Source organism: Hyla sarda, chromosome 5 (assembly GCF_029499605.1).
Source record: "Hyla sarda isolate aHylSar1 chromosome 5, aHylSar1.hap1, whole genome shotgun sequence".
In the NCBI taxonomy this organism is placed as follows: domain Eukaryota; kingdom Metazoa; phylum Chordata; class Amphibia; order Anura; family Hylidae; genus Hyla; species Hyla sarda.
Genome location: NC_079193.1, coordinates 355,155,374 through 355,179,807, shown reverse-complemented (window position 1 = coordinate 355,179,807; position 24,434 = coordinate 355,155,374). Strand labels below are relative to the sequence as shown.

At 44.1% G+C, this 24,434-nt stretch overlaps 1 protein-coding gene across 2 annotated transcripts in view; it reads right to left on the bottom strand.

The window, feature by feature from the left end:
- Positions 1-9,761: 9,761 nt before the first annotated feature.
- The window catches only part of MTBP (MDM2 binding protein), a 68,205-nt gene continuing 53,532 nt past the window's right edge, over positions 9,762-24,434 (bottom strand). For both annotated transcript variants that reach the window (XM_056522686.1, XM_056522685.1), the window contains exons 19-22: positions 24,038-24,272; positions 17,602-17,715; positions 16,160-16,225; positions 9,762-9,917 (exon numbers count right to left, since the gene is read on the bottom strand). In XM_056522686.1, the coding sequence (XP_056378661.1) occupies positions 9,879-9,917; positions 16,160-16,225; positions 17,602-17,715; positions 24,038-24,272 (454 nt within the window). In that variant the 3' untranslated portion in view covers positions 9,762-9,878. The remainder of the gene's footprint in view (positions 9,918-16,159; positions 16,226-17,601; positions 17,716-24,037; positions 24,273-24,434) is intronic.

Genomic DNA, 24,434 nt, shown 5'->3' with positions numbered 1-24,434 from the left:
TGATTTAAAGGGGGCGCTTTAAATCAATGAACTGCAGTGGCTTTTGCGGGGCCAGAGACCACCGCCGCCACCACCCGCTTCTCTCCCCCTACCTGTCCTGGGGTCCTGAGTCTAACCACCACCACTGCTCGATTGCCTCCCCCCTGCCCAGAGACCACTGCCACCCCATTGCCTCCCCCATCCCCGGTTTTATAATTACCTGTTCCCGGGGTCCGCGCTACTTCTGGCTCCGTCCTGAGCTGTCACTGTGCGCTGGGCCACTGATGGTGACGTCGCTTTGAGGACGTCACTCGTCAACAGCAACAGCGCAGGACGCCACCGGAGCCGGAAGTAGCGCGGACCCCGGGAACAGGTAATTATAACAGTGGGGATGGGGGAGGCAATGGGGCAGCGTCAGTGGTTGGACTAAGGACCCCAGGACAGGCAGGGGGAGAGAAGCGGGTGGCGGCAGCGGTGGTCTCTGGCCCTGCAAAAGCCGCTGCAGTTCATTGATTTAAACCGCCGCATTATCGGCAAGGTAATTGCCGATAGCTTAGAAAATCATGAATATCGGCCGATATCGGCCAAACCGATAATCGATCGATCCCTAATTGAGTTGCCTCCAGCTGTTGCAAAACTACAACTCCCAGCATGCCCGGACAGACTTTGGCTGTCCGGGCATGCTGGGAATTGTAGTTTAGCAACAGCTGGAGGAAATGCAGTTTGGAAACACTGCCCTACACAGTCTACACAATCCAATCACTGCTGACTGTATTGGGACACACCTTATTGGCAAGAGGGAACGTAAAGTAACATTCAGTTGTTAATTTTTTTGGGGGAAATGTACAAGTGACATCTAATGGGAAATACTAAGATCCTCTCTTAGCCCTGTACTTAAAGGGGTACTCTGCTGGAAACATTTAATTTTTTTAAATGAACTGGTGCCAGAAAGATAAACAGATTTGTAAATGACTTCTAAAAAGAAAAATCTTATTCCTTCCAGTACTTATCAGCTGTTGTATGCTCCAGAGGAAGTTATTTTCTTTTTGAATTTCCTTTCTGTCTGACCACAGTGCTCTCTGCTGACACCTCTGTCCATTTTAGGAACTGTCCAGAGAAGGAGCAAATCCCCATATAAAACCTCTTCTGCTCTGGACAGTTCCTGACATGGACAGAGGTGTCAGCAGAGAGCACTGTGTGGTCAGGTATAAAGGAAGTTCAAAAAGAAAAGAACTTCCTCTATAGTATACAGCAGCTGATAAGTACTGGAAGGATTAAGATTATTAAATAGAAGTAATTTACAAATCTATTTAATTTAAAAAATAAAATAAAAAAAAGTTTCCCAGCAGAGTACCCCTTAAAATGTACTCCGTAGCACTTTGGACCATCTTAATTAATATCAGAACAAGCAATCTTATTAACCAGTCTAATAAAAAATAATGAAAAAAAAAATAATTACCAGCACCAGCAATTTACTTGCACTTACTTATCAATTTATTATTGATTGTACACAAATACAGTAATTCTTTTGTATATCTGTGTTGGAAAGCTGGGTGACAACTCATATGGCCACCATTGGACAGTCAATAGATGCCTTTACAGCTGCAGATTCAGACCATGGAGTTGGCCATACACATTACATGTTAGTGGGTCTGGCTGGATTGGGTGCCCATGTATCGTGTATGGTGGCCCCCAGACTCTCTCTCGATGGCGGATGTCAAGGAAGAGAATTGACATATTGGATTTCAACCTGTCCGATCATTTAGTTCACGGGAAGACATGACCAGACATGTAGCTGCTTTTCCAGATTCCAAATACATGCATGCTCTACTGAGCTGAGCATGCAGGTGTATTGGGCGAAATGACATGTTGGATTTTAACCTGCTCGATCGTTAAGATCATGGGAAAACAAAGCTAAAAATGTATCTGCTTTTTCCAGATTTTGAACATATGCATGCTCTACTGAGCTGAGCATGCATGTGTATGGGGGGGGGGGGGGGGATCAGGACTGACAATTCCTAATCGATCAAGCAGTCTTCCAATATCTTATGTCTATGGCAACTAAGCAGATTCAGGTGCTTAAAAAAAAAAAAAGCTATAAATCCACCCATTGGCTGTAACCCAGCTTTTCCAAAAACATAAAAATCAATGCCATACTGACTAGTGATTTTTATTATTTTTAACTTAGCGGGCCTGGTCTTACATAACATGCAGCATCCGTGTATAGTCTAAAAATAATTCCTATTTTTTACAGAAATCCTTGTGTTCAGTAGGGAGGTACCCCCGATGGGACCTCCGCACCCACAGGATACGACTAGAGATGAGCGAACTTACAGTAAATTCGATTCGTCACGAACTTCTTGGCTCGGCAGTTGATGACTTTTCCTGCAGAAATTAGTTCAGCTTTCCGGTGCTCCGGTGGGCTGGAAAAGGTGGATACAGTCCTAGGAAAGAGTCTCCTAGGACTGTATCCACCTTTTCCAGCCCACCGGAGCACCGGAAAGCTGAACTAATTTATGCAGGAAAAGTCATCAACTGCCGAGCCGAGAAGTTCGTGACGAATCGAATTTACTGTAAGTTCGCTCATCTCTATATACGACCTATCGGTACTTTTCTTCATGAAAGATCAATCCAGATAATTATTATTAAAATAGATTTTAACGCTATAAAAGCTTTTTATTGGATTCTCTGGTTGTAATTTTATTGAGAAATAAAACACTTTTCTTCTTGTTGAAAATTCCTGTAAATAAAAAAGTATAAAAACGATCATCGACCCTTGTGTTTCCTCCGATCTGTAGATTTCGTGCATTTTGCACAAATTGTTCCTCAAACGCTTTAATTACAGTAATTATTGAGAGGAGCTTTGATATTCTCCTTCTCTCGTTCTGAATGCGGTTCACAAAAGATTATATAATCACAAGTAGAGATGAGCGAACTTACAGTAAATCCGATTCGTCACGAACTTCTCGGCTCAGCAGTTGATGACTTTTCCTGCATAAATTAGTTCATCTTTCCGGTGCTCCGGTGGGATGGAAAAGGTGGATACAGTCCTAGCAGACTCTTTCCTAGGACTGTATCGACCTTTTCCAGCCCACCGGAAAGCTGAACTCATTTATGCAGGATAATTCATTAACTGCCGAGCCGAGAAGTTCGTGACGAATCGAATTTACTGTAAGTTCGCTCATCTCTAATCACAAGGTCCCGATGCTTTATCCAATACATAGAACCTGCGAAGAAACAGTGCACCCTTTCTAGGAAACAGGTATTCAATAATAGAGATCCTTTCTCTTAAAGGGGTACTCCGCCCCTAATCATCTTATCCCCTATCCAAAGGATAGGGGATAAGAGGTCAGATCGCGGGGGTCCCGCTGCTGGGGACCCCCGTGCTCTCGGCTGCAGCACCCACTGCAACGCTGGAGGCTTCGGATCCCAACCACGCAAGCGGAAGAGCGTGACATCACGACTCCGCCCCGGTGTGACGTCACGCCCAGCCCCTCAATGCAAGTCTATGGGAGGGGGCGTGACAGCCGTCACGCCCCCTCCCATAGACTTGCATTGAGGGGCTGTGCGTGACGTCACATGGGGGCTAAGATGTCTAATATGTCTAATGGCGGAGTACCCCTTTAAGGGTATGTTCACAAGTACACAGATTTGATGCGCAGGATTTTCTGCTGCAGATTTCAATGTAAATGACTGAGCACGGCTTCTAATCTGCAGTTACAAATCCTGCACATCAAATCTGTGCAGGATCCTGTATGTGTAAATGTACCCTAAAAGGGGTACTCCTGTGCCACAGCCTTCTGAACATCCGGTTCAGAAGGCTTGGAGCAACGGGTGCGCCGTCACAGCCATGCCCCCCTCCATTGATGTCTATGGGAGTAGACATCAACGGAGCGGGCATGGCCGTGTCGTCGCAACCACGGCTCCAAGCCTTCTGAACCAGATAGTTAGAAGGCTGGGGCACAGGAGTACCCCTTTAAAAGTCATTAAGGGTCTATGTACACGTACAGTATTCTGCGCAGATTTGATGCACAGGATATGAAGCGGTGTTCTGTCATTCAGTTTACATTGAAATGTGCAGGAGAAAATCCTGCGCATCAAATCTGCGCAGGATACTGTACGTGTGAATAGACCATTAAGGAGCACTGCAGGGGGGTTGGGGTCCGACCGCTGGGGCCCTCTGCAAACTCCTGCCCGACGCTCTCATCACACACGAAGCGGGGGTCGGCACTTTGAAAGAAAATGTAGCCCCTATCCAAGGAGTACTTCAGTGAAAGGCAACTAAGCATATGGGATTAGGGTATGTTCACAATGCGGAATTCCGCGAGTAGAGTTCTGCGCAGTGAACTGTACCATTAGTGTGATTGGGTCTTCCGCAAGACCCGTTCACACCGCGGAATTTCAGCAGCCGACAATTCCCCCGCTGAAATTGTTTCGCGCAAAGAAAGAAAATGTTCATTCTTTGTGCGGAATTCCGCGAGTACTGCATAGCCGTCAATGGCGACGGCGCAGTGTCCTACGGTCCAACTGCCGAAGATCTTAGTCGGCGGCCGCCTGACGGAATCTCCGCAGTGTGAACATGCCCTCAGACAGAAAATAGATTATGGTCTAGGATAGTGATGAAGTTAAAGGAGGTCTCTGGCAAAATTTACTTATCCCTTATCCATAGGATAGGCAGCTGATTGCAGGGGTTCGACCCAGTGAGGAACGCATACTCCAGTCGGCACACGCTCCATTAAATTCTATGGGAGCACCGAAAAGACCTGAGTACAGCACTCGGCATCATTAGCACTCCCATAGACATTATAGGAGCGCTTGCTGTCTACACGAGTTCCTTAGTAAGAGAGGCCCCCCCCCGCGATCAGCTACAGGTTAAGTTAAGGTGTACCTGTTAATTGCAAAAACTTTTTATATAATGTAAACAATACAATTTTATGTATAGTTGTAATAAAAATTGGTTAAACAAATTTATGAAAAAAAAAAATTATGTCCCTGCAGCTGTGTTTCTGTGCCCCTCAATGCAAGCCTACGGGAGGGGGCGGGATAGCTGTCACGTCCCCTCCCATAGGCTTGCATTGAGGGGCAGAGCGTTACGTCACACGGGGGCGGAGGCGTGATGTCACACGCCGCCCGCCCTGTGGTCGCCAGTAATCAGACCTGGAGCGAACACGCTTCGGGGACTGATTACAAACGGGGTGCTGCGTGCAAGATCCCGGGGTCCCGCGTGCAAGATCCCGGGGTCCCCAGTGGCGGGACTCCCGCGATCAGGCATCTTATCCCCTATACTTTGGATAGGGGATAAGATGTCTAAGCACCGGAGTACCCCTTTAATGCCCGCTGCCTTGGTGGTCTAGTGTAGTGAAAGAGTTAATACCTGCTACACTTTACTCAGATGAGACATTTCAGGCTTGGAGGTTACAGTAAAACATGAACAGACAAGTTCTCAGTGCTTGGTGGATCTCATGTTGAGGGATATACTTGAAAAACAGGTCATCTGGTGGTCCCGAGACCATGTTGTATAGCAGAGGTCTCCAAACTGTGGACCTCCAGATGTTTCAAAACTACAATTCTCAGCATGCTTGGGAGTTGTAGTTTTGCAACATCTGGGGGTGTACAGTTTGGAGACCACGGTTGTATTGTCCCATTAACCCCGTCCACCCTCCTTCACACACACAGCTCTGTAGGATCAGACACAAAGGATGTTCCTGCAGATTCTTATTTTTAGGACCTGTTCGGCGCGGCCATTGTGGCTCCTAATTTCCATATGAATTCTGTTTATTCTTGTTGATCTTTTTAAATATCACCCTGATCGAGAAAACCGCAGAAGAAACCATTGAAGACGGGAGAATAGAAATTCAGATTCTATTATGTGACACGGACAAATAAAGGGGAGAGAAATGTAGATAATACACAGTTCAGATTCTGTGGGTAGGACAACACCAGGGAGGATTGTAGAATTTTATGGTTCTACACGTCACGGTTGCCAAGATCTTTCCACTCACTCGCATTTTATCTGCCTCCTAGGAACAGACTGGTCACTTACTGCCTCATGCACCCCCGTTCAGTGGTTTTAATGTTATGGCTACTAGAATTCCTTTTATTAGTACCGTATATACTCGAGTATAAGCCGACCCGAATATAAGCCGAGGCTCCTAATTTTACCCCAAAATCCCAGGAAAAGTTATTGACTCGAGTATAAGCCTAGGGTGGGAAATACATCATCCCACCCATGTAATCATCCAGACCCGTCATTAACACCCTCATCATCATCACCACCTGTCATCATCACCCTCATCATCCCACACCCCCCTTCATCTGCGGCCTTCGACATCATCCAGCCCCCTCTCACCCCCTTTAGTTCTGTACTCACCTCCGCTCGGCGGGACATTAGGGTGCGCTTGTGCTGCAGGACTGTCCGGTGGGGAGGTCGTCCGGTGGGATAGTGGTTCCGGGCTGCCATCTTCACCGGGGGGCCTCTTCTCCGCGCCCGGAATAGAGGCATTGCCTTGACGACGCAGAGGGACGTTGGTAATGAACGTACCTCTGCATCGTCGTCGTCGTCAAGGCAACGTGACTATTCCGGGGCCGGGCCTGACGCGCGGAGAAGAGGCCCCCCGGTGAAGATGGCAGCCCGGAACCACTATCCCACCGGACGACCTCCTCACCGGACAGTCCTGCAGCACCGGACCAGCGCACCCTAACGTCCCGCCGAGTGGAGGTGAGTACAGAACTAAAGGGGGTGAGAGGGGGGGTGGGTGTGATAAATGATGTTGAAGGCCGCAGTGGTCTTCAACCTGCGGACCTCCAGAGGTTTCAAAACTACAACTCCCAGCAAGCCCGGACAGCCGATGGCTGCCCGGGCTTGCTGGAAGTTGTAGTTTTGAAACCTCTGGAGGTCCGCAGGTTGAAGACCACTGAAGGCAGAGAGTTCACTCGAGTATAAGCCGAGTGGGGTGTTTTCAGCACGAAAAATTGTGCTGAAAAACTCGGCTTATACTCGAGTATATACGGTAATAGAGACCAAGAAGAGAAAAGAAGCGAGAGTGATGTTTAGCCAGGTACATAAAGGAAGATACGGAGGCACTCGAGTCTTCAGCGGTAGATTTATTCAGATATAGGTCATACAGCACCAGGTGCTCAAAACAATTCGTCGGCCAGGCATTGCTGTATGACCTATACCTGAATAAATCTACCGATAAAGACACGAGTGTCTCCGTATCTTCCTTTATGATTTGGCTCTGCTATTTTGGATCAGCACCTTGTGTATCGGCGGAGGGTCTGTGAGTAGCGGTTGTTGTGCAACTACAAGAGTGTTATTTGCATCCTAGTAGAAATATAAAAAATAAAATATATAAAATATAAAGAATAATAATAAATAAAAAAAAATACATAAAAACGAGGTGCGCTCCTATTGGAGTATTATTAAGGTGGGGTAGCGCATGTACGGTTAAATGCACCTTACCATTAGTAGTAGTACTGAGGGCACAACACTTGAATCGCCTATAGACTCGCTGTAGTCTGGAGTGCAAATCGGGCAGCAGCCTCGGCGTCCTTCACCATAACATCCAGGTAACTGTGCAGAGTAATAGCAATAAGGAGGAAAAAGTCATTTTTTTCCGTATGGCGACTGCCAAAATTTGGTGACCCGTCAGTGATTTCATGCCGGTGGGTGTATGTATATTTAAATCAGCGCAAACACGCCTGTAATACCCACTGCCTGAGGAAGAACCAGGCCCACGTTCGAAACCACTGTGTTGAACCTTATCTTTACCAATAAATGGCAATTTGTTTTACCAAATTTTGCCACATGGAAATTTTTTCCGTATGGAGCCTGCTCCAAAAAAAAAAAAAAAAAACAACAACTTTTTCCTCCTATTTCTATTTGCATCCTAGAGGTAGTGCCAACATCAGACTGTTTCTCTTTTTTGGATTTCGCCATGTGCACTTTGCAACAACACAGTCCTGACTTTCTATCTTTTTTGGCTGTCAGCCTGTCTGTACCTGGGACCATGTTGTAATATCTGAGCTGCCAGCATCATGTTATAGAGCAGGAAGAGTAGCCTGATCTATTATGTTGAGTGACACAGATTTGGTATAACTTAAAAGGGGTTATCCAGGAAAAAAAAAAAAAAATAATAATTAATAATTAATAATTGATAATTGATAATTGATAATTGATAATTGATAATTAATATTATTATTATATATATATATATATATATATATATATATATATATATATATATATATATATATATATATATATATAAATAAATTACTTTATTAAAATTTTTTAATCCTTCCAATAATTATCAGCTGCTGAAATTGAGTTGTTCATTTCTGTCTGGCAACGGTGCTCTCTGCTGACATCTCTGCTTGTGTCGGGAACTGCACAGAGTAGAAGAGGTTTGCTATGGGGATTTGCTTCTACTCTGGACGGTTCCCGAGACACATGTCATCAGAGAGCACTTAGACAGAAAAGAACAACTCAATCCTTTCAGTACTTATGAGCTGCTGAAGTTAAGATTTTTTTTTTTAATTTTTAATAGAAGTAATTTACAAATCTGTTTAACTTTCTTGAGCCAGTTGATATTATATGTGTGTATATATATATATATATATATATATATATATATATATATATATATATATATATAGTTTTTCCTGGATAACCCCTTTAAAGGGGTACTCAGCCACTGAACATCTTATTCCTTATCCAAAGGATAGGGGATAAGATGTTTGGTAACGCGGGTCTGGCCACCATCCTCCAGGCCGCCCCCCCCAGTGTTCTGTTGGTGAAGTCACGCCACACCCCTTTCATTCATGTCACGCCCATGGACATGAATGTAGGTGACTGCTGTGTGAGACCCACAGGGTGACTCCTGCGATCAGACATCTTATCCCCTATCCTTTCTGCCATCAGGAGTCCAGTGGGCGGTCCTACTCAGTGAGTGATCATCATTTGTTTAGGAGTAGGTATCAAAACAACCTTCAGTAATTGAAAAGGCCCACTGGACTCCTAAGTACAGAAGAAACAGGAATATAAATGCATATTCTTATAGTTTTGTAGGAAAAAGATGCAGTATAACTTAATTTTACGTAATAAAAATTTAACCAATTCAGCCATGGCACTGTCCAATCAGATTGCTTGTTCAATGTGACAGATGCTCTTAAGCTGGCGCCACTATATCATACTAAATGTCATTTATAGCAGTGGTCTCCAAACTGTGGACCGCCAGCTGTTGCAAAACTACAAGTACCAGAATGCCCGGACAGCCAACGGCTGTCCGGGCATGCTGGGAGTTGTAGTTTTGCAACAGCTGGAGGCCCACAGTTTGGATACCACTGATTTATAGGGACCAATGCATCACTTAACTGCAGAAGTGCTGTATTGTGTAGTGCTGATTAGGCCTAAGCAAAGTGCAGCACTGCATATCTAGGGTGATTCACCATTCAGAACTGCAGGAAAGCTGGGTTATCGGTAAAGAAAATGTAATTCACTTCACGGCAGAGGATGACGCAATGACTTCCATGTAGTTTTAACAAATTCAATGTTAATATTTGCATGTGGGTGCCACAGCTGCACGTATCTAATCGATTACTTCGGGATCTAAATTCCGGCCTCTTGCAATGCAAGAAAGGGTTAACGCGTCGCTCACATCCCCTCCGAAGCAAAACTGATTATGTTGTCTAACAAAACAGGGGGCCCCGCCGGGGAGCAGCAGGGATCTTTTTAGTAGCCGGGGATTGTTCGGGCTGAGTGATGTACGGCCATGCTGGAGCGGAGACCGGGAGGGAGAAGCACAAGGTAAATGGTTTATTATTACAGTACAGGGATAACATAGAAAATCATAATGTACAATCTACACAACACACAAATAAATAGGACCTCACACAGATCACTTTTTCTTCAGTTTGTCCAATTCCCATTGTATAACCTAAAGAAAAGAAGAAGAAAAATAAATAAATAAAAAAGTTAAAGGGGTTCTCCTCCATAAGGTGATTTTAGTACGTACCTGGCAGACAGTAATGGACATGCTTAGGAAAGATCTGCGCTTGTATTGGGTATAAATGGCTATGTTGTGAGATTACCATAATACTGTGAGAAGCTTTTTTGTGAACTGGTATTTCCTGTTTGAGTTTTCTTCTTTGCCTACAAATCCCACAATTCCATTTTCCTCCCTCACACACATCAGCCACCCCACCCATTGAAACATAAATTAGCTGCATTCCATTCAAAAAGACCTGTGGTTTGCAATCAGGGTGCCAATTTATCAGCTGCTGTATACTACAGAGGAAGTTGTGTAGTTTTTTTTCCCAGTCTGACCACAGTGCTCTCTGCTGACACCTCTGTCCGTGTCAGGAACTGTCCAGAGTAGTAGCAAATCCTCATAGCAAACCTCCTCTGCTCTGACATGGACAGAGGTGGCAGCAGAGAGAACGGCCGACCGACTGGGACCGACTGGAAAGAACTACACAACTTCCTCTGGAGCATACAGCAGCTGATAAGTACTGAAAGGATTAAGGTTTTTAAATAGAAGTCATTGACAAGTCTGCAATTTTTTGTCCTACTCCCTTATCCACAGTATAAGGAATAAGTGTCTAATCATGTGGGGGTCCCAGCAGTCATCTGTACAGGTCCACTCTACCCACCACGCTACAATATTCCAATATATGTATTGCACAACAAAAACAACAAAGACGTGGCCTCAAATGGCTGGAGGGGCTCAACCCCTAATGCAGTTGTGCATATATATTAGGGGAGCAGATCCTGCCCTTGTAGTCTGTTGCTAAGGACGATCCCCAGCATAAAAATGCATACAATGGAGGATGGCTGCAGCGGACTACAAGTGCCACAATAGAATCCTACACCAGATAAACAGTATAGATGTGTAACAATTAGAATAATACAATACAGGAATATGGGTGCACTACTGTGGTAGATGTATACAATGACATTGGCTATCCCTCAACACTGATGTTAAAATTGAGACATTAGCCAGTGTATCCTTATATGAAGGACACACCAGAGCCCGCACACCAACGCCAAGGTTTCTCAGATGGCACGGGACCTAACGCTAACCTACCTGTGCGTAATAAGCAAAAACCAGGGGCCAGTGGGCAATTACAGTAGTACTAGGTCGACATGCAGCCTGCTCCCAGTTACCTCCAGTGTGGCTAGATACACATACAATGGGATGAGGTCCTGCGCCATTTGAGAAACCTTGGCGTTGGTGTGCGGGCTCTGATATGTCCTTCATCTAAGTATATACTGGTGAATACGTACTCAAGTAGAAAACAGACATGGTGCACATCTACAATCTTGTATAATGATCCAATTGCTTCTCAGCATAATTTCAAAAACTAACAGGTTGTTAGTATACAGTTTTGATCAAAAAGTACAAGCCCACTCGCCACGTCAAGGCCCTTAGAGTGGGTCCCTAACGTCCCTAGCATAAAATGGCGCAGCACCGGGCGGCGACCATCACCGCCGCAACACCAGTGCGCACAGGGGGAACGACCCACTGGCAGAGCGGCCCCAATGTCACTCAAACCAGTCCATGGGTCGCACCTCCCACAGACACGGCGCCGCGGCAGCAACGGACGCCGCACAGCACCAAAACCAGTGAACAGGTTTAGCTTAGGTCATTGTTACATCTACCACAGTAGTGCACCCATATTCCTGTATTGTATTATCCTATATGTATTGCACAATCCCTTATATGTCTATTGCATGAATGGTGAAAGGAAAGGAAAGTGCGTCGTTCAGCCATCATAGTCTGACAATCTAAGCCTGTCCAGGTACGATGAGGGTTAAAGTCTTGCAGTAGTTAGAGAGACACAGATTGGTGGAACACTGAACTCAACTTTAAAACTACTATTTTTCAGATCCACTCCTGACCGATTAAAATAAAGTAAAAAAAATGATTGTGGCCTTTACTCCTTTTATTATATTATCATATTTTATTTTCAGTCGGAATTAGAGATGAGCGAACTTACAGTAAATTTGATTCATCACGAACTTCTCGGCTCGGCAGTTGATGACTTTTCCTGCATAAATTAGTTCAGCTTTCCGATGCTCCGGTGGGCTGGAAAAGGTGGATACAGTCCTAGGAAAGACTCTCCTAGGACTGTATCCACTTTTTCCAGCCCACCGGAGCACCTGAAAGCTGAACTAATTTATGCAGGAAAAGACATCAACTGCCGAGCCGAGAAGTTCATGACGAATCGAATTTAGTCGGAATAAAGTCCTGGGGAAAAAAAAAAAAATCTGATGCTTTCTCCCTCCTCCTCTGGACAGAGCAAATATGGAGTGACGGGAAGCACTGGAGGCCAATTCTTAAAGGGGTACTCCGCTGCTCAGCGTTTTGAACAAACTGTTCCAAACGCTGGAGCCGGGAGCTCGTGACGTTATAGCCCCTCCCCCTCATGGTGTCACGCCCCGCCCCCTCGATGCAAGTCTACGGGAGGGGGCGTGACAGCCGTCACGCCCCCTCCCGTAGACTTGCATCGAGGGGGCGGGGCTATAACATCACGAGCTCCAGGTGCCGGTTCCAGCGTTCGGAACAGTTTGTGCTCAGCGGAGTACCCCTTTAAGGAGGCTACTGTGACATTATATGGAAATGAGAGAGAGATTATGTCTACGCCAAATAAAACATTACATTCTATATCCTTAATCCAAGACGTGAAGGAACGGGGAGGTGACAGTAAGCCCCGGTGCGGCTATAGGAGTGTGACCGCTATTCGGCCGAATCATCAATATTTAGTAGATGGATGTTACAGTATAATCTGGATTAACGTCACAGACGCAGCAAAATCAGAAATAAGTTACAAAAAGTTTATTATTCAACCAGATGTGAGTGGACGCTGAGGAACGTGGATGTTCCGGTCTGTTCCCCGCTTTGGGTCATCCCTGATGGATCATTGACAGCTTTACTCCTCTTCACTGCATGGCTGAGCGCAGAGGAACAAGAGCGACGGGGACTGAACATTCATGGCGGGTGTTATGTAGCGGGATTATTTCGTAACATAATGGCAAGGATTAGCTCATGAATAAATGATCGGTAATAGAGTCATTGTAATACAGGTATTACATCAGCGCTCGCACAAATGCCAAGTACTTGGGGGATTTACAGGAGGAAAAGGTTAATCTTAAAGGGGTACTCCCCTGGAAAACTTTTTTTTTTTTTTTTTTTTTAAATCAATTGGTGCCAGAAAGTTAAACAGATTTGTAAATTACTTCTATTTAAAAATCTTAATCCTTCCAGTTCTTATCAGCTGCTGTATTCTACAGAGGAAGTTATATTCTTTTTGAATTTCTTTTCTGTCTGACCACATTGCTCTCTGCTGACACCTCTGTCCATGTCAGGAACTGTCCAGAGCAGGAGAGGTTTGCTATGGGGAATTGCTCCTACTCCGGACAGTTCCTAAAATGGACAGAGGTGTCAGCAGAGAGCACTGTGGTCAGACAGAAAAGGAAATTTAAATATAAAATAACTTCCTCTGGAACATACAGGAGCTTATATGTACTGGAAGGATTAAGATTTTTAAATAGAAGTAATTTACAAATCTGTTTAACTTTCTGGCAACAGTTGATTTAAAAATGTTTTTTTTTCCCAGTGGAGTACCCCTTTAAAAAGAAGTATCAAGTAGAATTCTAAATGCAGCTCTGGATGTAAAGAGAGAAGAAGATATAATGTAACTCAGGGGAAGCAAAGTTACATATTTCACTTTGCTGGGGTCGCAAAACCAGCACCTCCAACAACCAGCTGTTTAAAGAGGCCGTATGAGCGAGCGGGAATCTACAAGTCATCACAGCAATATCACAGCCTGGTACTGTCATCTCCCTACAGTACAGCCTCCATGTTATCTCTTCTCTTACCAATTGCAACCTACTACTGTCATCTCCCTGTACAGTCTCCAGTGGCCACAAGGGTAATACTGAGAGTTATCTTCATCATTATTAGAGATGAGCGAACTTACAGTAAATTCGATTCGTCACGAACTTCTCGGCTCGGCAGTTGATGCCTTATCCTGCATAAATTAGTTCAGCTTTCAGGTGCTCCCGTGGGCTGGAAAAGGTGGATACAGTCCTAGGAAAGAGTCTCCTAGGACTGTATCCACCTTTTCCAGCCCACCGGAGCACCGGAAAGCTGAACTAATTTATGCAGGATAAGTCATCAACTGCCGAGCTGAGAAGTTCGTGACAAATCGAATTTACTGTAAGTTCTCTCATCTCTAATCATTATATCACCCCTTACATCACAGTAATCTCCTCGTGGTAGATAAAGAAACTTCTCATGTTATTCTTCTTATTTCCATAAAAAAAAGCAATTTCTTTAAAGAGGATCCGTGGTCTCTTTGTAAAAAAAAAAAAAAGCAACCTACAGATGAGGCGGGGCTGATCACACAACTGTTTATAGTATGGCGACTGCCCCCCAACTCTTGATCCGGAGATATATGGCCTCAGAAGCAAATCTAAATTTCTATCTACTCCGTCAAGAGGGTAGGGACGGCATTATACAGTGTGTGACATTTCTCTGTACTAGGAAGGAGTTTTGTTTTTAACAAAATGTGAAAATTGTCTTGAAAAGTCAAAGGGCTTAAAAAAAATAAAAAAAAATAAAAAAAATCTCTGCCTCTATGTAAAAGATGAGTGACAACTGACAACCCCTTATAAAGGACAAGGTCACACGTAGCGCATCCACAGTGTATTTGACGCTGCAGATGCGCTACTTACCGTCCTTACAGTCAGCCTCCTACTTTGCCTGCTTGTAGCAGCAATACGCCCCTACGAGCAGACAGACTGAGCTGTAAGTCGCGCATGCGCTGTGTACTCACAGGCATTGCAGCCTGGCCTAGCAGAGGAAGCAGAGTACACTGCGCATGCGTGCGACTCGCAGCTCAGTCTGTGTTTGCTTGTAGCCGTGTATTGCTGCTACAAACCAGGACACACTGGCAAAGTAGGAGGCGGACTCTAGGGGCGGTTGGTAGCGCATCCGCAGTGTCAAATACGCTGCAGATGCGCTACATGTGACCTTAGCCTTACAGAGATCACACAGGTCGACACAGTGTTTGCTGGCTGCCCATAGACACAGGTGTGGGGAACTTGTTAGCCATGAGTGTGTGCATGCTGGGTAAAAATCCCTATGCAAGATGTGGTGAGCCACTAGGTGTGAAGATGAGGTGTATGGGGCTAAATGTTTGTGACGCCAGGGTGTGGTTTTCCCTGAAACCACCCGAACAGTAGTATCGCTATTCCTAGGTTAGGCAGGGTAATAATAGTCCAAGACCAGGTTAGGGTTAACGGTAGCTTTACTGAGGTAGACAGGTGGAAATAGTCTTTACAGCTAGGCCAGGATCCCAGAGAAGTGGCCAGTAACACATAAGGACTTTGCAGCTTGCTGGGACTTGTAGTGACTGACAGACTTTAGGACAGCCACACCAACTATAATAGACTTGACTGTAGGTAGTGACAGCAGACAGAGATGAATTGACTTACTGACATGTGGCTGTAGGTGGCTTGAGGCCTCCAGATGTGCTGGACACTGGCCCTGAGATGTCTGGTCTTTACTGTATCTCAGGATCTAAGAGATTGCAATTGCTGCCTCTCGTATAAAGGGGGGGCTGAGCCAGAAGCCCATAGGTCAAGCTGCAGGTCACCTGGTTAGCTGGTGCTCTCTGGGTAACAAACACATCATGTGAACACATTATGTGACTAAAGCAAAATTCCTTAAAAGGTCCTTTATACATAAGACTGTACATAATATATATATTACTATGGGGGAGGCGCTGCAGGAGGGCCTCTAGGACACCGAGAGACTCAACCTGACAGGGCCTAAGTACTGTACGGGACTATATCCTGTACTGGGACATCCCAAAGACATATCTAAGTATCATTACTAATATCTGAATGGATGACACATTAAGGGCTTTTCAGATATTTCCTTCATCTGCTGCTCAGCACAAATGTAATTCCAGACCACAGTCCCCTTCCTATAGCAGAGCGTAGTAAAGAGGAAATTCCTTAAGACGTTACGTTTACAGTAGTTCCTAAAGAACACGATATTTAAAGAACAGTCATCTTCTCTCTTATAAATATTTATCCGATCGACCTTTGAAGATTTATTGAAAATCTAACAAGAAGTTTTCCCTGTGTAAACGCTGCCGATCTACTCACCTGCTTCACATTGTTACTGGCAGCTTTCTTCATCTCATCATGGAGGCCTCGAGATGTCTTCAGATCCTAAGGGCAGAAAGTGGAAGCGATCAATGTAAGTGAGCGTTCACACCGAGTGATTCCTCTTTAATTCTCTGCTTAGAAATATTTAACATCTGCTTTGCCATCGACTTCAATGTATTTTACTCTGGACTGTTCACACTGCGTAAATTCCCCTCGCGGGAAGAAAGAACATGTTCACTCTTCTTGCCGAATACGTGAGTCCATTGAAGTCAATGGTAAAAATGTTTCCGCTTGAAATTGTTTCCATGCGGAATTTGTGGGAAATCCGCACAGAGATTAGAGATTGCGCATGAAGAAAAAAAAAAATTATAAAGGGAAATTCCAATTTGTGTTTGTAGTCCAGCAAAAAATAAAAAAAATAAAATAAAAAAAAAAACAGTTACCTCCTGTATTTTGCATTAATTCCGCACGATTTTTTTTGCAAATTTCACACAAAATTCGTGCAAGTTCTGCACGAAAAAAAAAATAAAAAATTCTGCGGCTGAATTTTTACACAAGGATTCCTCTCCTATTCCGTGTGAACGCAGGAGGCAGATTATGAAAGATAACCACACAATGTATATACACCGAATCAGCCATAATCTGTAAACCACTAGTGGAGGGAACTACATGGATTATCTGGTGACATTTGTTATGGGGTGGGGTTTATTAGGTGACAATTGAACAGTCCATTCTTAAAGTTGATGTAGGAAGAAAGGAAACCTCTCAAGTACAAGGATCTAAGAGACTGTGACACGGGGGGGGAATGGCGAGGTTCAGATGACTGGGTCAGAGCATCTCCAGAATGGCCGGATTTGTAGGGGGGCGATTTTGGTATGTAAGGGTTAGTACCTACCAAAAGGGATCGAAGGCAGGAAAACTGTCGGAAAGGGGGCCAGAGCGTGCCGGAAAGGGGGGCCAGAGCGTGCCGGAAAGGGGGGCCAGAGCGTGCCGGAAAGGGGGGCCAGAGCGTGCCGGAAAGGGGGGCCAGAGCGTGCCGGAAAGGGGGGCCAGAGCGTGCCGGAAAGGGGGGCCAGAGCGTGCCGGAAAGGGGGGGCCAGAGCGCGCCGGAAAGGGGGGCCAGAGCGCGCCGGAAAGGGGGGCCAGAGCGCGCCGGAAAGGGGGGGGCCAGAGCGCGCCGGAAAGGGGGGGCCAGAGCGCGCCGGAAAGGGGGGGGCCAGAGCGCGCCTATATACACACACACATATTTATTTATTTATTTATTTATTTATATTTATATTTATATATATTTATATTTATTTATATATATATATAATATATATATATATATATATATATATATATATATATATATATATATATATATATATATATATATATATATACATATACACACACACACACACACACACACACACATATACATATAGCTGGCTTACCTTCAAGAAGAACTTGGAGATGTCAAAAAGCCGCTGGTTGCAGGCCGTGTAGCACGGGTGCCCCTCCTGGATGCCATGTTTGAGAAGAGTTTTACAAACCACCTCCCTCAGCATCTGGGTAAATAAAAAAAGACCTTGCATTTAACTTATGACAATATGAGCAGAGAGTCTATTGATATTAAAGGCTATAGGCACATTCACACTGAATAGTCTTTTTTCTCTTTTTAATATCATCATCATCATCATCCATCCATCATCCTCATCACTTTTATTATCACTATTATTATTAGCGATTTATTTTTAGAGCACAAAATTAGGCAACTTTCTAAATAGTCTACCTTGAAAATGTCCTATAGAGAATATACTTTAAGTGATTATATTATTATTAATAATAATGTAATAATAATATTATATTAATAATATTTAATGTTATAATTATTATTAAAATGGTTAATAATTATTATTATTTATTTCTATGTTATAGGTAGGAGTAGGGAGGGGTGTTATATAGCATTGTGGACAGAGAGCGCATACATGGAGGAGCCTATCTACATAGGGAGAAAAGCAGATAAAAGGCAGTCTTCAGGGGAGAATCATATAGGCTGCGTACAAGTAAGGAACACATAGCACACTGCAATGGCTGTAGAGGAGAAACTGAGCGAAAATTTTCAATAGAGAGGAAAAGCATTTTCTTAAGCACTAAGGGGGAGATTTATCAAAACCTGTCTAGAGGAAATGTTGCCCAGTTGCCCATAACAACCAATCAGATCGCTTCTTCCATTTTTCAGAGGCCCTTTTCAAAAATGAAAGAAGCGATCGGATTGGTTGCTATGGGCAACATTTCCTCTGGACAGGTTTTGATAAATCTCCCCCATTATGTACAAAAGAGAGAATAAAAAATTATTTTCATAGCCTGTAAGGTAAAATGATAAAGCATTTTTGGTATTTGTCCAACATACTGTGACATCAGGCCACGCCCCCTCAATGCCACGCCCCCTCAATGCAATGCAAGTCCCCTCCCACAGACTTCCATTGAGGGGGCGTGGCCTGACATCATGAGGGGGCTTGGCCGACCCCCTCCCACAGACTTCCATAGAGGGGGTGTGGCCTGACATCAAGAGGTGGCTTGGCCGACCCCCGCAGCGCGCTCACACCAGCGTTTGGAAATAAATATTCCGAACACTGACCAGTGGAGTACCCCTTTACTACGTTTAGTAGCCACGGAAGTTTTTAAAGAACTGCATGTAAGTTTCCTGCCTACTGCTTCTATAATCAGCTGCCAAGGTTGGGATTTGTAGTTTTGCAACAGCTGGAGGAACCCTGGTTAGGAACAGAACCAGAAAAGGCTACCAAGGGCTGCTGGACCATGATCATTGTGCATTGGCGCCAATTATATTTAGCGTGCACAGAGCACATCACCATCTATCAACAACGTAAGTGCAGCCTCCGAACACACAACTAAGTCCATTGTTATCTATTGATCCAGAAGAAGAAGCCGTAACTGGGTCAGTTCTAAGGGACCCAGTGAAGTCTCTTATTGATTTCTAGGGAGGTCCCATATTTCTTCAAGCATTTCCCAACCAAACAGCCCATCTATACTGGAAATTCACTAAATAATTGCAATTGTTCTAACAATCGCACATAATTCACATGTGTGTTACCAAAGAGACGCGTTCAGGTCCAGGGAGGTCCATGCAAAGTTGTAGGGGGAATGTCGGCAGAATATTCGGGGAATTCAGTAAATTATTTCCATGTTATGGTGGCCGGACACATTGAGGATATGTGACAATTCTTTCCCCTCAGATACAGACGTGTGATTCAGGCTCTAAGGGACGATTCTCCTGCCCCTGGTGTTGTCTGGAGGAGAAGACCGCCACCGATGGTTCTCAAGTTCCATCGCACCTTCCTTTTTCCAAGATTTATTTTATCATATTTTGCTAAGAATTTAAAAATGTACATGTCCTTGGGACAAGTCAAAAGTTTTAATTGGTTGTGGTCTGAGTGTTGGGACCCCGACGGATGATGAGAACGAGTTTAGGAGAACCAGACAGCCCCATAAGACTTACAGCGTGTTCATTCTTCACTACCACACAAACTTAAAGAGGTACTCCGCCCCTAGACATCTTATCCCCTATCCAAAGGATAGGGGATAAGATGTCTGATCGCGAGGGTCCCGTTGCTGTTGACCCCCACGATCTCGGCTGCGGCACCCCAAACACCCGATGCACGGAGTGAACGTCGCTCTGTGCCGGATGACTGTCGATGCGGAGGCTCGTGACGTTGACGGCCGCCACGTCCTGTTCGCGGAGTCACGGCCATGCCCCCTCAACGCAAGTCTATGGGAGGGGGCGTGACGGCCGTCACGCCCCCTACCATAGACTTGCATTGAGGGGGGCGTGGCCGTGACGCCAGGAGTGGGGTGCGGCCGTAACCTCACGACCCTCCGGCTCTAAACAAACGCTGAGTGTAGCACCGAGATTGCTGGGGTCCCCAGCAGCGGGACCCCCACGATCAGACACCTTATTCCCTATCCTTTGGATAGGGGATAAGATGTCTAGGGGCGGAGTATCCCTTTAACCCTCGTTTTCTTGTGCAGTCCCACTCCAGCTATGCTGATCTGCTGCCCAGCATGTGAAACACAATTAAGGAGATTTATCAAAACCTGCGCAGAGGAAAAGTTAACCTGTTATAAGGAGAAAAAAAAAGGAAACTGACACGAAGGCGCCTCATGTATTATCACTTAAACCATTAGGGAATAAGATAGGCAGTAGGCAAAATGAGCCTGTAGGTAATGGCCTCTCACCTGCAGCAAGTAAAATACTTGCATAACCCACACCAGTGGGTCACATAGATAACAGAACAGCTGTTATGCCCGGGGTCACAGGAGATGGAGAACCAGTCCTGATGAATGTAGTGAAGAATGGAGGGGGGGGGGGGGAATAAAAAAAAAAAAAAGAAAAAAAAAAAGAAAAAAAAAAAAAAAAAAGAGAGACCCCCCTGCAATGGCGCAACCTGTTTCAAATGAACTAACAAACTAGACCAGGAGATGTAGATTACACAAAACACTGGAAAAATTTAGAAGACAACAAACATGGCTGACGCGTTTCAGGGTTACCACCCCATTCCTCTGATCAGTATACAGAGACATCAAACATACATAGTGTATATCTATTAGATAGGGATATATATATATATATATATATATATATTTTCTCAAAAATGGCACCCAAATGAAGTGGTAGGGGCCTGCAGATCACTTGGTTTGTCCATCTTAGCGCGATGCGTCCTAGTTATAGCCGCCTACATTGAAGATCGCTGCTCTGCACCCGGCCAGCTTTTATATGGTAATGTTTTAAGTCTTAATTGCTGTTTTTTTGTGGACATTGCATATGATCCTGTATTTCTTAGACTATATGTACTCATACCTTTATTTTTTTAGTATGCATTGCTTACCTTCCAATCAGGCCCCTACCACTTCATTTGGGCGCCATTTTTGTTAACTATATATACCCCATGTATGTTTGAAGTGTCTGTATGTTGATCAGAGGAATGGGGTGGTGACCTCCGAAACGAGTCATCCATGTTTGTTGTCTTCTCAATAAACCCTTTCAGTATTCTGTGTAATCTACATTTGTGGTCTGGTTTTTTAGTTCATTTAAAACTGGTAGCGCCATTGCAAGTGAGTCTTTTCCCTCCATTCTTAACTACAGAGGAAAAGTTGACCAGTTGCCCATAGGAACCAATCAGATTGCTTCTTTTATTTTTCATTGGCCTTTATAATACAGGATATAACTCAGGATCAGTACAGGATAAGTAATGTAATGTATGTACACAGTGATCTCACCAGCATAATAGTGAGTGCAGCTCTGGAGTATAATACAGGATATAACTCAGGATCAGTACAGGATAAGTAATGTAATATATGTACACAGTGACCTCACCAGCAGAATAGTGAGTACAGCTCTGGAGTATAATACAGGATATAACTCAGGATCAGTACAGGATAAGTAATATAATGTATGTACACAGTGACCTCACCAGCAGAATAGTGAGTACAGCTCTGGAGTATAATACAGGATATAACTCAGGATCAGTACAGGATAAGTAATGTATATACACAGTGACTCCACCAGCAGAATAGTGAGTACAGCTCTGGAGAATAATACAGGATATAACTCAGGATCAGTACAGGATAAGTAATATAATGTATGTACACAGTGACCTCACCAGCAGAATAGTGAGTACAGCTCTGGAGTATAATACAGGATATAACTCAGGATCAGTACAGGATTAGTAATGTAATGTATGTACACAGTGATCTCACCAGCAGAATAGTGAGTACAGCTCTGGAGTATAATACAGGATATAACTCAGGATCAGTACAGGATAAGTAATGTAATGTATGTACACAGTGATCTCACCAGCAGAATAGTGAGTGCAGCTCTGGAGTATAATACAGGATATAACTCAGGATCAGTACAGGATAAGTAATGTAATATATGTAGACAGTGACCTCACCAGCAGAATAGTGAGTACAGCTCTGGAGTATAATACAGGATATAACTCAGGATCAGTACAGGATAAGTAATGTAATGTATGTACACAGTGACCTCACCAGCAGAATAGTGAGTACAGCTCTGGAGAATAATACAGGATATAACTCAGGATCAGTACAGGATAAGTAATGTATATACACAGTGACTCCACCAGCAGAATAGTGAGTACAGCTCTGGAGAATAATACAGGATATAACTCAGGATCAGTACAGGATAAGTAATATAATGTATGTACACAGTGACCTCACCAGCAGAATAGTGAGTACAGCTCTGGAGTATAATACAGGATATAACTCAGGATCAGTACAGGATAAGTAATGTATATACACAGTGACTCCACCAGCAGAATAGTGAGTGTAGCTCTGGAGTATAATACAGGATATAACTCAGGATCAGTACAGGATAAGTAATGTATGTACACAGTGACCCCCACCAGCAGAATAGTGAGTGCAGCTCTGGGGTATAATACAGGATATAACACAGGATATAACTCAGGATCAGTACAGGATAAGTAATGTAATGTATGTACACAGTGACCCCCACCAGCAGAATAGTGAGTGCAGCTCTGGAGTATAATACAGGATATAACTCAGGATCAGTACAGGATAAGTAATGGAATGTATGTACACAGTGACCTCACCAGCAGAATAGTGAGTACAGCTCTGGAGTATAATACAGGATATAACTCAGGATCAGTACAGGATAAGTAATGTAATGTATATACACACTGACTCCACCAGCAGAATAGTAAGTACAGTTCTGGAGTATAATACGTATCCTGTACTGACCCTGAGTTATACCCTGTAAGGTCATATTGTTACTCACCCTCTCCACGGCAGGTAATGCACAATTTACACACACACACACACACACACACACACACACAACACACACAACACACACACAACACACACAACACACACAACACACACAACACACACAACACACACAACACACACAACACACACAACACACACAACACACACACCCATCATACACTGAACTCATTTTCCTTCTTAGTCTCCTCCCAAAGAGGTTTTGGCAAATTCAGAAAAAGGAAGCAATTTTATAGCAGAAATAGAAATTATTTTTAGCCCTTAAAAGTTTAATCTCTTCCTAAACCCATTGCAGCTTCACTGAAAAGAAGACCTGTCAGTCTGGCTATTTTTGTCTCAATAGAACAGTCAGAGCCGTAAAGTATCAATATAGGGTAAGTATATTTGCAGCATCTATACACAAGCCAAGAGTAATACCAGGAATACACAAATGTATGCAGACTAAGGAATTTATAGGCAAGGAGTCACCTCTACAGACAGACCTGTTACTGTTCTATATTAAGGAAACGCCATTTACTTTACACTAACAGAGGACACAATCAGGCAAAAGTGATAAGTAGAGATGAGTGAACTTACAGTAAATTTGATTCGTCACAAACTTCTCGGCTCGGCAGTTGATGCCATATCCTGCATAAATTAGTTCAGCTTTCAGGTGTATCCACCTTTTCCAGCCCTGAAAGCTGAACTAATTTATGCAGGATAAGTCAGCAACTGCCGAGCCGAGAAGTTCGTGACGAATCGAATTTACTGTAACTTCGCTCATCTCTAGTGATAGAGATCAGGAGGAGGTCGACCCTAACAAAATCCAGTAAACCAGTGTTTTCCCAACGAGCATGCCTCCAGCTGTTGCAAAACTACAACTCCCAGCATGCCCGGACAGCCTTTGGCTGTCCGGGCATGCTGGGAGTTGTAGTTTAGCAACAGCTGGAGGCACATTGGTTGGGAAATACTGGTGTAGACCGACCAATACATACACCGATATAACACTTTATGACATTGATCTTAAAACCAAGGCATCTTACCCTTAAAAGAAAGGCATCTTACCCGATTGTGCTTCTGAGATCTGGACTCCTTGCCATCATTCTCGGGGATCGCATTTTGCTTTGGTTGGGTCTGTTTGCTGCCTAAAGACGTTCCCCTATCTCTGGATGTTGGTCTGACCGAGGACGGCATCGGTGCTACCCGCTCTGACCGAGTTCTGCTTACGGTAGTAACGTTAGGGCCACTGTTTTCACTACTATGTGACAGCAGAGAGTCTGAGCTCTCCGATTTAGCAAGCCTGGGAGATGAGAGAAACATAGAAAACATTGTGCCACATAAAAAATAAAAAAAATACTCAAAGTAAATTAGAATTAAAGGGGTTATCCAGGAAAAAACATTTTTTTTATATATATCAACTGGCTCCAGAAAGTTAAACAGATTTGTAAATTACTTCTATTAA